The sequence below is a fragment of the Kogia breviceps genome, chromosome 10, assembly GCF_026419965.1.
Source record: "Kogia breviceps isolate mKogBre1 chromosome 10, mKogBre1 haplotype 1, whole genome shotgun sequence".
NCBI lineage: Eukaryota > Metazoa > Chordata > Mammalia > Artiodactyla > Physeteridae > Kogia > Kogia breviceps.
In genome coordinates this window covers 39,665,610-39,679,290 of record NC_081319.1, presented here as the reverse complement: position 1 = coordinate 39,679,290, position 13,681 = coordinate 39,665,610, and the positions used below count along the sequence as shown (strand labels likewise).

The following is a 13,681-nucleotide window of genomic DNA, read 5'->3' as shown; positions in this document are numbered from 1 at the left end:
TTTTCTGAAGGGAAATTTTTCATTTCGAAGAGTAAGTAAAAGATCAAAATGAACTATTTGATGCTGTAGTGTAAGAGTCAACCCTCCGTTTATTGTGACATTTGTTTATGCAGATGATTGCCATTGAATTAAATTTGGCAAACTTTCCCTCCAACTTCATGAAAAATTTAAAATATACAAGGAAGTTTAAAGAATTGTACAGTGGGCATCCATTTACATACCATCTAGATTATATAGTTGCTAACTTTTTGCTGCATTTAATTTATTATATATCTATCAATTTTATTTTTAAACAGCTTTATTGAAGTATGACTGACATTCCATTAAATTCATCCATTTTAAGGTGTACCATTAGAACAGTTTTAGTAAATGTAAACAAATATACAACCATCACCACAATCCAAGTTATAGAACATTTTCATCACCCAGAAAGTTCCCTTGTATCCATTTGTAGTTGGTCCCCACTCCCAGTCCCACCAAACTACAGATCATCTTACTGTCTGCATAGTTTTGCATTTTCTAGAAATTTAATATAAACTGAATCATACAATATGTAGTCTTTTGTGTCTGGCTTCTTACACTTAGTGTAATGTTTTCAAGGTTCATCCATGTTATATCACATGTCAGTAATGCTTTCCTTTTATTGCCCAATGATGATTTTCCATTGCATAGATATATACCACATTTTGTTTATCCATTCATTCATCAGTTGATGAACATTTGGGTTGATTCCAGTTTTTGGCTATTATGAAATAAGATGCTGTGATTGTTTTTATCCAGGGTTTTATGTGGACATGTTCTCATTTCTCTTGGATAGATATCTAGCAGTGGGATTGCTAGGTCATATGGTAAATGTATGTTTAACATTTTAAGAAAATGCCAAACTGTTTTTTGAGGTGACTCTACTATTTTACATTCCCACCAGCATTATATAAGTGTTCCAGGTTCTCCACATGCTTGCTAGCACTTAGTATCGTCAGTCTTCTGGATTATAGTCGTTCTAGTGAGTGTGAAGTAGTATCTTGTAGTTTTAATTTGCATTTCATTTCCCTAATGACTAATAATATTGAGGATCTCTTCTTGTGTGTATCTGCTATTCATACTTTTTTTTGTGAAGTGTCTGTTCAAATCTTTTGCCCGTTTTTGAAAAATTGGGGTGTTTGTCTTATTATTGAGTTGGCTTAACAACATATATCTATTAAAGACATATAAGACCAACATATAAGAACATATAAGTTCTGAAATAAGTTCTTTATCAGATACATGATTTGCAATTATTTTTTCTCCCATTTTGTGGCCTGTCTCTTCCATTTTCTTAATAATGTCCTTTGAAGAGTAAACGTTTAATTTTGATGAAGTCCAGTTTATCAGAGTTTTTCTTTTAAGGATTGTGCTTTCAGTATCATATCTAAGAAATCTTTGCCTAAAACTAAGGTTGCAAAGATTTTCTTCTGTGTTTTCTTCTAGAAGTTTTATAGTTTTCAGTTTCATTTAAATCTGTGAACTATTTTGAGTTAATTTTTGTGTGACATGAACTAAACATCTAAGTTCTGTGTCTGTTTGTTTTGTATAATGATGTTCAGTTATTCCGGAATCGTTTGTTGAAGACTATCCTATCCTCCGATGAATTACATTGTGGAAATTAACCATAAGTGTATGAGTTTACTTCTGGACTTTATTCTGTTCCATTGATCTATATGTCTGTCCTTAAGCCAGTACCCCACCGTCTTGATTACTGTAGCTTTATAGTAAGTCTTGAAGTCAGATAGTATAAGTCCTCCAACTTTGCTCTTTCAAGATTGCTTTGGGGACTTCCCTGGCTGTCCAGTGGTTAAAACTCCTGCTTTGATTTTGATTCATTTTTTAAAATAAATTTATTTATTTTATTTATTTTTGGCTCTGTTGGGTCTTCGTTGCTGCACGTGGGCCTTCTCTAGTCGTGGTGATCGCGGGCTACTCTTCGTTGTGGCGCACGTGCTTCTCATTGCGGTGGCTTCTCTTGTTGCGAAGCACAGGCCCTAGAGTGCATGGGCTTCAGTAGTTGTGGTGTGCGGGCTTAGTAGTTGTGGCTCGTGGGCTCTAGAGCACAGGCTCAGTAGTTGTGGCACACGGGCTTAGTTGCTCCATGGCATGTGGGATCTTCCTGGACCAGGGCTCGAACCCGTGTCCCTGCATTGGCAGGCAGATTCTTAACCACAGTGCCACCAGGGAAGTCCCTGATTTTGATTAATTTTGATTGCTATGTTCAGTCTATAGCTATGTTGTCCAGTATGGTAGCTATGACCACATGTAGCCATTGGGCATTGGAAATATGGCTAGTTTGGATTGGTATGTGCTGTAATTCTGAATACAATGGACTTTGAAGATTTAGATGGAAAAAAATGTAAAGTACAGTTCATTAGTTTCTATATATTAACATGTTGAAATAATATTTTAGATATATTGGGTTAAATAAAATATATTTATAAAGAAATTTTAGTTTTCATTTGTTTCCTGCTATATAGAAATACTTTAGATTTTTATATATTGGCATTCTATTTTTTTATCTTACTAAATTTATTAGTTCTACTAGTAGTTTTGTAGATTATTTTAGGATTTTCTGTGTAAATAGTCATTTTATTTAGGAACAGAGACAGATTTGCTTCTTTTTTTAATCTTTTATGTCTTTTTTGTGTGTGTCTTTCTTTTTTTTTTTTTTCCTTTCCTTATTGCCCTGGGTAGGGCTTTCACAATGTTAAGTGAAATGATGAGAGTGTTCATCCCTGTGATGTTCCTGATCTTAGCATTCACTATTTCATTATTGAGGATAATGTTTTCCATAGATGCCCTATATTAGATTCAGGCAGTTCCATTTTTCTTCCTAACTTGCTAAGAATTTTTGTCTTGAATGATTATTGAATTTTGTCTAATGAGTTTTCTTGCATGTACTGAAATGGTCATTTGGGTTTTTTCTGTCTTTATTTTGTTAATTCAGTGAATTGTCTTAGGAATTTTCACATGTTAAATCAGCCTTTTTTATATTGCTGGATTTAATTTGCTACAATATTTGGATTGATTTTTGTGTTTTTGTTCATAAGGCTTATTTGTAATTTTCTTTTTATATTTTTGTTAGGTTTTTATATCAGGATTATGTTAGTTTCATAAAGTGAGTTTGGAAGAAGTATTCCTTCCTGCTCTAGTTTCTGAAAGTGTTTATTTAAGATTAGTTTTGATAGAATTCACCAGTAAAAACTTCTGGGTCTGGCATTTTGTGAGAAAATTTTTTATCATGAATTCAATGTCTTTAATAGATAGAAAGCTATTCAGTTTTTATTTTGTGTCAGTTTTGGTAAGTGTTTTTCAAGGAACTTGTCAATCTCATCTAAGATATCAAGTTTATTAGCATTTGATTATTCATATTTTCTTATTTTCCTTTTAATACCTGTAAGATTTGTAGGGATAGTCCCTCTTATCACCCTTGTTATTGGCAATTTGTATTCTCTTTTTTTTCTAAATTGTTCTAGCTAAAGTTTTTATCAACTTTATTGATTTTTTTAGAGAATCAACTTTTGGACTTTATTGATTTTCACTATTTGTTTTGGATTTTATTTCTGTTTTTATCTATTTTCTTCTTTTAACTTTGAGTTTTGTCATATTTTTCTAGCTTCTGAAGGTAGGCCCTTATGTCATTGATTTTTTTTTTTTTTTTTTTTTTTGTGGTACGCGGGCCTCTCACTGCTGTGGCCTCTCCCGTTGCAGAGCACAGGCTCCGGATGCACAGGCTCAGTAGTCATGGCTCACGGGCCCAGCCGCTCCGCGGCTCGCGGGATCCTCCCAGACCGGGGCACGAACCCGTGTCCCCTGTATCAGCAGGTGGACTCTCAACCACTGCGCCACCAGGGAAGCCCTGTCATTGATTTTTTTTTTTTTTTTTTTTTTTTTTTTGCGGTACGCGGGCCTCTCCCGTTGCAGAGAGAGTTGTGGCCTCTCCCGTTGCGGAGCGCAGGCTCAGCGGCCATGGCTCACGGGCCCAGCCGCTCCGCGGCATGTGGGATCTTCCCGGACCGGGGCACGAACCAGTGTCCCCCGCATCGGCAGGCGGACCCTCAACCACTGCGCCACCAGGGAAGCCCTGTCATTGATTTTTTGACCTTTCTTTTATAGTATACATATTTACGTTTGTAAATTTTCCTCTTGGCATTATATTAGCTACATCTCACAACTTTTATTATGTGGTATTTTTATTATCATTTAGTTCAAAACATTTTCTGATTTTTCTTCTGATTTCTTCCTTGACACACAGGTTTTATAGAGGTATGTTCTTTAATTTCCAAATATTGCTATATAAGAAGGGCATGCTTGGCAGAGAACAGTCAGGGAGCCCCTTGGGGTTGCTGGAATCATTTGGTCTATTGCTGGACTCCTCAGGGCAGTGGTTCTGCAGTGGATCCTAATGACTCTTGACTAACGCTTAAGGTTCATCTTGTCAGTACTGGAGAGCATTGATGGGTTTTAAACAGGTTAGGACTGATCCAGGTAAGATGTGAAAGCTCTAAGCATAGTCTGTTATTGTAATTGTTACATGGAGGCTTTAGGAAACTCATCTTGGGGGCTATGGGTGGGGGAGGGCAGGGGGGCGAGGGCAGACAATAGACACTGGCATATCGGTATATAAGATACCTTTCCTTTGTCCAGGTGATAGTGAAGCCCGTCTGATGGAAGTGTTTAGGAGAGGCAGGACTAGAGATTGTGCAGTGGAATGGTGGTGATGGAAGAGGGTGGACTGGTAAGGAAGAGTGAGACAGAGGAAAATGCTGATGCAGGTGTAGGAATGTGATGTCTCCAGTGACAAGATGGGCATTCAGGAGGAAGAGCACATTTAGTGTACCTGAACAGGTTCTGCGAGACTCATCACAGAGACCAAGAGGGGTGTTATGTTTGTTGAATTTGGCGACAAGGGAGTTTATATCTGGTACATGTGTATAAAGAATAGTATATCCACTGTTGGCAATTCCAAATAGATTGAAATTCAGCAGTTAAAATCAACGTTTTGCCAAACTGTGAACCAAAATTGAATTCATATTGGCAGTTATACCCACTGAACTTTCAAAGTATTATATATATTTTCAAGCATGATTCTTGAGAATAGCTCTAACATTTGGGGGAGTAGTTGGGGGGGGATAGGAAAACATCTTATTTCTGCTCTTGAGAGTCTTTGTTTAAATTCATCCTAACTATTCTTGCCTCATGGTCTTGTGAATATCCAAAGTGGACACATTCTACCAGCTAATGGTTTGCAGTTTAGACAGGGGTAATAGTCCCAGGCATGCTGGAAATAGTGACCTATTACTATCGAGAAGGGCCCTCTTTGACCCCTGAGATAGAGAGAATGGTGGACTCTATCTCTGTGGGGAGAAGCTCAGATTAATCTGTAATTACCTTGGGGTTCCAAATTTTGGGGCAAGAACTTCCTAGTTCTTGGTTTCTAGTCTTTTCGTCGATTAGACTCATAAATAAGACTTTTAATCTTCTTATTACATATTGATCTAATAGAACTGCAAATTTGTCTTGAACATGACATGGTCATGTGTGTTCCTTCCTAAGTCATTAGTTTTTTTGGCTGTCAGTGGTTATCACCTTGGACCCATTTTCCTTTTGGAAAAGGTTTGACCTTCTCATTGTGAGTCCTTCTTGGGGGAGTTCCCTGGCGGTCTAGTGGTTAGGATTTTGGGCTTTCAATGCCATGGCCTGGGTTCAGTCCCTGGTCGGGGAACTGAGATCTCACAAGCTGCACTGTGCAGTCAAAAATAAATAAATCAATCAATAAAAGAAAGCTTTAAGTCGTTCTTGATAATATGTAATCCTAACTACCAACAAGTTGTTAGTTGCTTGTCAAAACAGTCCAGCAAGAATTCATCTTGGTTCTGCTGGAAGATTTTTGTTCTCCACAATAGGACATATAAGAAGAGTGGAAGGGCTTCCCTGGTGGCGCAGTGGTTGAGAGTCCGCCTGCCGATGCAGGAGACACGGGTTCGTGCCCTGGTCCGGGAGGATCCCACGTGCCGCGGAGCGGCTGGGCCCGTGAGCCGTGGCCGCTGAGCCTGCGCGTCCGGAGCCTGTGCTCTGCAATGGGAGAGGCCACAGCAGTGAGAGGCCCGCATACCGCAAAAAAAAAAGAAGAGTGGAAGACTTTTCCCAGTTTATTTATTTATTTTTGTGGTACGCGGGCCTCTCACTGTTGTGGCCTCTCCTGTTGTGGAGCACAGGCTCAGCGGCCATGGCTCACGGCTCATGGGCCCAGCCGCTCAGCGGCATGTGGGATCTTCCCGGACCAGGGCATGAACCCATGTCCCCTGCATCGGCAGGCAGACTCTCAACCACTGCACCACCAGGGAAGCCCGGCAGGCGGATTCTTAACCACTATGCCACCAGCAAAGTCCCCAGTTGTTAAGTGTTGACTTTAATATTAGATTCAGGATGGATTGCCAAGCTCTTTGAGCATAACTCAGTAATGCTGTGAATACTCAGGTAGTTCATTCCTGAGAAAGCTCAGCTGTTTGCACTCTGAGAATGACAGATTTTTATCTTTAATGTTTTAATATCATACATGAGGTTTGTCTTGGCCCTCTTGCTGAAGGTGGCTTAAGTATTGCCCCACCCCCCCACAATCACCTGACGTCTCTTCCTCTGGGAGACTGCTGGGGGGGCAATGGTGAAGTCAGTTCTCTCTTGTGACCCAAATCAGGGAGGATGTGGCTTCTCTTCTGAGACTACCTTTTAGCATAAATTCTAGGTACTCTTCCTTTAACCCTGTGCTGCTCTTGCTCAGAGGGCCCTTTGGAACCTGATTTCCCTGTAGATCTTACCTGGTGTTCATTACTGGGCAAGGTGTGTCATTCTGCATTTTCCTTCAGATTCATAATGGATTAATTGAGGAAGAGTCCCTAATAGTTTATGATATACTATTAACATAATATGGGCAATCACAGCACCTCCTGCAGAAGGCTGGTGGGAGGTGCATACAGCTGATGCACGTGCCTACTGCCTTGTATATATTGATGTATTCTTGGCTGTTGGCTTTGAAAGAATAGATTCACATCTATTCAGTTTTATGAAGTGATAGATGCATCTTCTCTTCACATTATCAGTCCTCACCAGAACTCAACTCTACTGGAATATTCTGAGTTGGTCATTAGTGGACTTGTAGTCATTAATAAAATTTTCAGTTTCAGCAGATAGCTGTGTTGTTTTCATAGATGGATGGGCTGCATCTGGTGTGCTAATTCTGAGACTTTGTTGCTGCTGTTAGTGCTGTTGAGATCAAGGGATCAGACCAGGTATGGAGTTAAAATTGTTTCTTTAGGAAGATCAAGAAATTTCATTTTGGGAATTCCCTGGTTGTCCAGTGGTTAGGACTCTGTGTTTCCACTGCAGGCGGCACAGACGGGTTCAATCCCTGGTCAGGGAACTAAGATCCTGCATGCTGTGTGGCCAAAAAAAAAAAAAGAAGAAATTTCATTTTGAAAATCCATAAATTAAAGACAATGTCATTTAATGATCAGCATGTGTCCAGTCCAGTTCTGGGCTCTGTGGATCTGTGAGAGGCAGCCTGACCCCTTGTTCTTAGCCAACAGGTTCCTCTAAGCCATCTGTGGTGATAAGGGAAGGTGGCTGCGGGACATAGCCAGGACTCCTCTGGGTTTCCTGAGTGGCTCAGTGTCTTTGAGATGACTTGGTAGCTACTTCACAATGAGACATTTAGAAGTCAGGACAGAAAACAGTGGGTACATGGCCGACTGGGCCCCACTGGGTAAGAGACGACAAGGTTCCAGAGAGGAGCTAATTTAAACCAGTATCATTTTGTGAATCCCCTGGCGGTCCAGTGGTTAAGACTCAGTGTTCTCACTTCCGAGGGCCCAGGTTCAATCCCTGGTTGGGGAACTAAGATCCCACGAGCTGCGCGGTGCGGCCAAAAACATTAAAAAATTTTAAAAATAAAAGCAGTATCATTTTCAGGTTTTAAAAATATATTTGTAGCCAAAAGCTACATTCAAGCAAATTTTAACATTTTAATATTAACATTTTTAATAATAATATTTTAAATGAAATGTTTTTTCTCTGTTTTCATTCTGTGATAGTGGTCTGTGTGGATGCATAGTTTTTTTAAAAAAGGAAACTAATTTTTAAATTTAATTTATTTATTTTTGCCTGCATTGGGTCTGTGCACGGGCTTTCTCTGTAGTTGTAGCGAGCGGGGGCTACTCTTCTTTGCAGTGCACAGGCTTCTTACTGCGGTAGCTTCTCTTGTTGCAGAGCACGGGCTCTAGGCACGCCGGCTTCAGTAGTTGTGGCACGCAGACTCAGTAGTTGTGGCTCGTGGGCTCTAGAGCACAGGCTCCGTAATTGTGGCACATGGGCTTAGTTGCTCCGCGGCATGTGGGATCTTCCTGGACCAGGGCTCGAACCCATGTCCCCTGCATTGGCAGGCGGTTTCTTAACCACTGTGCCAACTGAGAAGTCCCAGGTGCATAGTTTCTTTAATAAAATCATTTAGAAGAAATGTCCGCTATAACTAAGGAATCCTAGGTCTGAAGTCTCCATGAGCCTCCATAAGAAGATACTACAGCAACATGCATGGGTCACATGCCTCTTACCTTGCATGGAAGAAAGTGGGGACCCCCACCCTTAGTGAAGTAAGCTGTCTTGAGTCCTTGGTTTTCTCCAGATGTACCTGGGTTGTAGGACAGGAAAGCACTCACTCACTGATGGTGCACTGAGACATGCTGTTGTTTAATAGGGATGTATGTGTCTCCTTTCAGGAGTGATTTGAGCTCTAGGGAGCAGGGACCACATGTTGGTCACTGTATGTCTTCCCTCCTGCAGTTCTTATCTGTGCATCAGGCATGTACCACCTTATAGGTCCTTGGTTGCTCCTGTATGAACACTCAGTCCAGTGAGCAGAGTACCAAGGTTCTGTGTGTTCTCTTGGCTCCCTAGGTTGAAGTATGCTCCTTGTTCTTCCTTGATTCAGTAGCACCCTTTTGTTTTGTAGTGCTCTCTCTGGGTAGCCTTATCTAGGCCTCCAAACACATCCTAATCTTCTGACCCCCAAGCCAGATTACAAGATTAGGCCCCCTGGTGGTCCAGTGGTTAGGATTCTGTGTTTCACTGCTGGAGGCCTGGGTTCAGTTCCTGGTCAGGGAACTAAGATCTCACAAGCCTCACTGCCAAAAAGAAAAAGATTAGGCCCCCACCCAAGTCTTGATGTTCAGGGTTCTGTTTTGTAACTAGCTTACTTTCCTATTAACATTAAAATTAATATATGAACTACTTTCTGCATCAGCAAACTTAGCTATGCAACATCCTTTTCAGGAATTGCATATCCTGTACCATTTCCTCAGGAAAAATTTACAGAGGTAGAATTGCTAGCTCAGTACACCTTCTGAGGCTCTTTGATAGCCATAACCGTTGTGCTTTAGAGGAGAATGTAAGGGCCAGAAAGGCTGCCCACGGACTTCTAAATTCTCCTTGCAATTAGGGCTCATTAGTTGCCGGGAATTCAGAGATTTTAAACAGGGGTGTTTTTTGTTTGTTTTGTTTTTCTGGGTTTATACAAGAAGTCCAAGCCTGAGGTTTTCTGCAAGTAACAGGCCTAACTAGAGGTGCACTTACCATGTATGGCCTCCTACAGCAGCTTGAGGAAACAAATCACATTAGGGAACCTAACAGCTCTTTTGCTTGAATTGGTTGCTGGGTCGTTATTTATGGTAGATAGGATGGTTTCGCATAAGTTTCAAATCAAACTAATTTCTTTGAAGGGTCATTAATGAAAACAAAGATCGAAAAATCAAGAGATCCAGGAAATCACTAAGACTATAAGAGTCTGAACTTAAAAGATGAAACAGAGAACCAAGAGGAAGAATTTGAAAGTCAAGCCTGGGCCTGCAATAGAGATGAATGTATGCATTTCTCAAAATACAGAGCACTCTGAAAGAAACTACGTTGTAATTTGATTTCTTTCTTTTTTTCTTTCTAGGTATCTCATTCAGTTGCTAAACTTATATTAGTTAATTTCCACTGGCAAGTCGCAGAGATAATGGACAGGTAAGGTGTTTGGGGGAGGAAGAGATGGCATCGCCCATAGCTCCTCTCTCTGCCTACCCGCCCAGTGATGATTATTGTTTATGTTTTGGAGAATATTCTTACAGTGTGCAGATTATATTTTTAAAACACTGGATCATAGTGTATAGCCTTTTTTCTCTCAGTATATGGTGAACATTTTCCCATGTTTTCAGCATATTCTTTTTACCCCAGTTTTAATGCTGGCTTAGTATTTTATTATATAGATGTTCCATACTTTTCCAAACCCCTGTTGTTGTACAGTGAAGTTAGGTCAAATTTTTTATGCCATTGTTAATTTTTAATCAATGCCCTTCTAGATAACACTTGACAGTATCTCCAGTTATTTCTTTCAGACACATCAAGTGAGGAATACATCATGACATAGTGCATATTACCTTTGGAGAAAAGGTCAGCTAGTTTACCCCACACCTCCAGAACCAGAGCCGTTGAGGCACACAGCTTGGAGTCCAGGTGTCCTGGAAGTTGTCAGGAGGAGGGGTTCTTCCTCCTCATGCATCCTCTAGGGGGATTCCTCTAAGAGGCATGTGCTTCTGTCTAGCTCAGGGTTTCTCATCCTAAGCACTGTTGATGTGTTGGACTAGATAACTCTTTGTTGTGAAGGGACTGTTCTGTGAATGGTAGGAGGTTTCGAAGAATCTCCGGGGTCTACCTATTAGAAGTCCTTAAATCAAAAATGCCTCCGGACTGCCAGATAACTCCTGGAGAACAAAATTGCCCCTGCTGAGCAGTGCACTGGTCACTACCCCTGCTCTTTCACACCACAGTGAGTCTTCTTTCTCTGTATGGTGTGATTCTGTTCATTGGCAGAGGAAGATCATTATGCCTTTCCTTCTCTAGGCTAAGAAGGCCAAACTAGTTGGAGCAGCTCAGCCTCATCAGGAAAGAGCAAATGCATTCCTGGTTCACTAACTGCACTCTCACTGTCTATACTGAAGAGCTGAATACAGTTAGGTAGACTTCCAGATGAACTTCCCTGTCTACACTGCTATCCAAAACTCTGGAACCACATAGGTTCTGGTAATGGGTATCTAGCACTGTCCAAACTCTCTAGCCTAACTTGGGGATGGAGAAAATTTGGATAGCTATAAAGATATTAAGAATAATAGTATGAGAACTAGGAATAAAAATTGAAGTAGGCATTCTGACTAGGCGGAGTAAGGAAATCATGTATATGAGATGTAGTTCTTCCCTGCTCAGATTCCTGGTGTCTTGGTAATGTGATTACCTGGACTTTGTGTGGCACTTTTATTGCCACATGATAACTGTTTTTATTTTTAAATGTATTTATGCCATACCTCATTCCAGAAAGGAATTAAATTTTTATTATGAAATTTTTTTTTCCAAAAATGTGTGAGTGCGCACTCACATGCATATGTGTGATGTATATAGGTTTTAAAGACAAATAAAGCAAACAAAGAAAGCCTCTGACCTTTACTCAGAGGCCTCTGATGGCAATCCCTGCCTGGCTACAATCCCTTCCTTCTCCAGGGCGACCAGTACCTTGAATTCGGTATTGATCATTTTCTTATTTATTCTTAAATTATATATCTTATAGTTTTGTATGTTTTTAGAACTTTACAGATATGGAATCATATGTATTCTTCAACTTTTTAAATTAACAAGGTTGAACATCATGACATCTTATCCATCCTCCTGTCAAAAACTATTTGTGAGTTTTTAGTTTTTTGCTGTTAAAAATAATGCAACTCTGAAAACTTTTGTACATGACTTATAGTGTCACATAATTTTTCTAGGGTTAAGTACAGAAAGTGAATTGCTGGGCTATAGGGTATGTGTTACTTCAGCTTTACTAGATAACGCCAAAATGTTTTCCAAAGTGATTGTACCATGTTATATACCCACTAGTGGTGTATGAGTATCAGAATTAAAGTTTTACAGTCTGGTGGGTGTAAATGGCATCTGGTTGTTTTTAATTTCAATGTCCAGATTATTAAGGAGGTTGATCATTTTTTCCTATGTGATTTGTGCTTCCTCTTCTGTGAAATGCCTATTATGTCTTTTGCCCATTTTTCTAATTGTTGTTTTTCATTTCAAATGGACGTTTAGGAGTTTTTGTTTTGTTTATTCTGAGTATCAGTTCTTTACCAGTTGTATATGTATTGAATTATCTTTCAGTTTATAGCTTGGCTTTTCACTTTATCTTGTCTTCTGATGAACTGAAGTTCTTTTGGCTTGCAGGATCTCAGTTCCCTGACCAGGGATTGAACCTGGGCTACAGCAGTGAAAGCCCAGAATCCTGACCACTAGGCCACCAGGGAATTCCCTGAACTGAAGTTCTTAAATGTAGCATACAGAGTTTTCCTTTATGCTTTACTTTTTCTGTGTCTTTAAGATATCCTTTCCTATTCTGAAGACATAGAGATATTTGCTTGTAATTCCAGAAAGGGACTTAAAGCAGATATGGTCCTTCATAAGTATTTTTCTTATAGTTCAGTGCCTTTAAGACAGAGTTGTTATTCTTATACCAATTGAGAGCTAAAAAAGTTGAAAAAGCAGAAAGTATTTGTAGTAAGGTGAAAAGCAAGCTTGGTTTTGCGAGAAGGTAGTTAAAAGACAAAGACACTTTAGTGTGACTGCAACACATGTTGGTCTATCCTGTTTTTGTTCAGAAGTAAAGCTATTCGTCTTCAGGTTCTGATTCCCTTTATTTCTACTTTTTGTTTTGTAGATACAAGTCTAATTCTGCTCAACTGCTCGTTGAGGCTCGAGTTCAGCCCAATCCGTCAAAACATGTGAGTGTGTCCTCCTTGAATAAGGTTTCTCCTGTTGTCTGTGGCTCTTTCTGTGGCTCACATTGTTATTGAGAACCATCTTGCCTTGTTTATAGTACAATATGCCCATGATATTTGTTCAGCATAGGCCTAAATCTTCCATTTCCATTATAGTTTGGAAATTTTCCTCATAGATGAGGAGTGAATCATTGCCTGCCCTCTCCAGCCTCACCTTTTTCCTTGCATTTACATACAGCCTGTACTCTATTCCTGCTGTGTTCTTGGTGTTCCCACTCACCACATGCCTCTTTGACTCTGCTTATGCCTTCCCTGGCCTGGAATGTCCAGATTCTGTCCCCATCTCAGCTTGTGGAAATGGAACTCATCTTTAGAGACCCACATCCAAGCCATCTCTCAAAAAACCTAAACCTATCTCCTGGGACCACTCCCCTCCAAACTCCTCTAATTATATCTTTAAGCCTTTACGTGTATGTTGTAGTAATTCACTCATGTCTTTTCAGCTCCCCTACTAGACTGTAAGTGCTTTTTAAGTTTAGGAATCAATGTATAGCAATTTCCTCTGTATCTGGGAGTTCAGTCAGCATTTGTCAGATGAATGAGGGCCATGTTAAAAGCACTCTCAGGAGGGAGAATTGGGGCTCAGGTCACCACATTACTTCTGCAGTCTCTTAGGAGAAAATTTCTAAGAGCATACTGGACAAACATGATAATACGGTCCTTTTCCTCAAGTTACTTTCTGTATTCCCAGTAAACTAACAAGAACCTAATGTTAAACATGTAGTGGACTTTTTCATTGGTTAGTGTTT

At 40.0% G+C, this 13,681-nt stretch overlaps 1 protein-coding gene across 13 annotated transcripts in view; it reads left to right on the top strand.

The window, feature by feature from the left end:
- ARIH2 (ariadne RBR E3 ubiquitin protein ligase 2) overlaps positions 1-13,681 on the top strand; it is a 49,393-nt gene that overhangs the window by 22,631 nt on the left and 13,081 nt on the right. For all 13 annotated transcript variants that reach the window (XM_059077055.2, XM_059077056.2, XM_067044230.1 and 10 more), the window contains 2 exons: positions 10,016-10,083; positions 12,812-12,875. In XM_059077055.2, the coding sequence (XP_058933038.1) occupies positions 10,016-10,083; positions 12,812-12,875 (132 nt within the window). The remainder of the gene's footprint in view (positions 1-10,015; positions 10,084-12,811; positions 12,876-13,681) is intronic.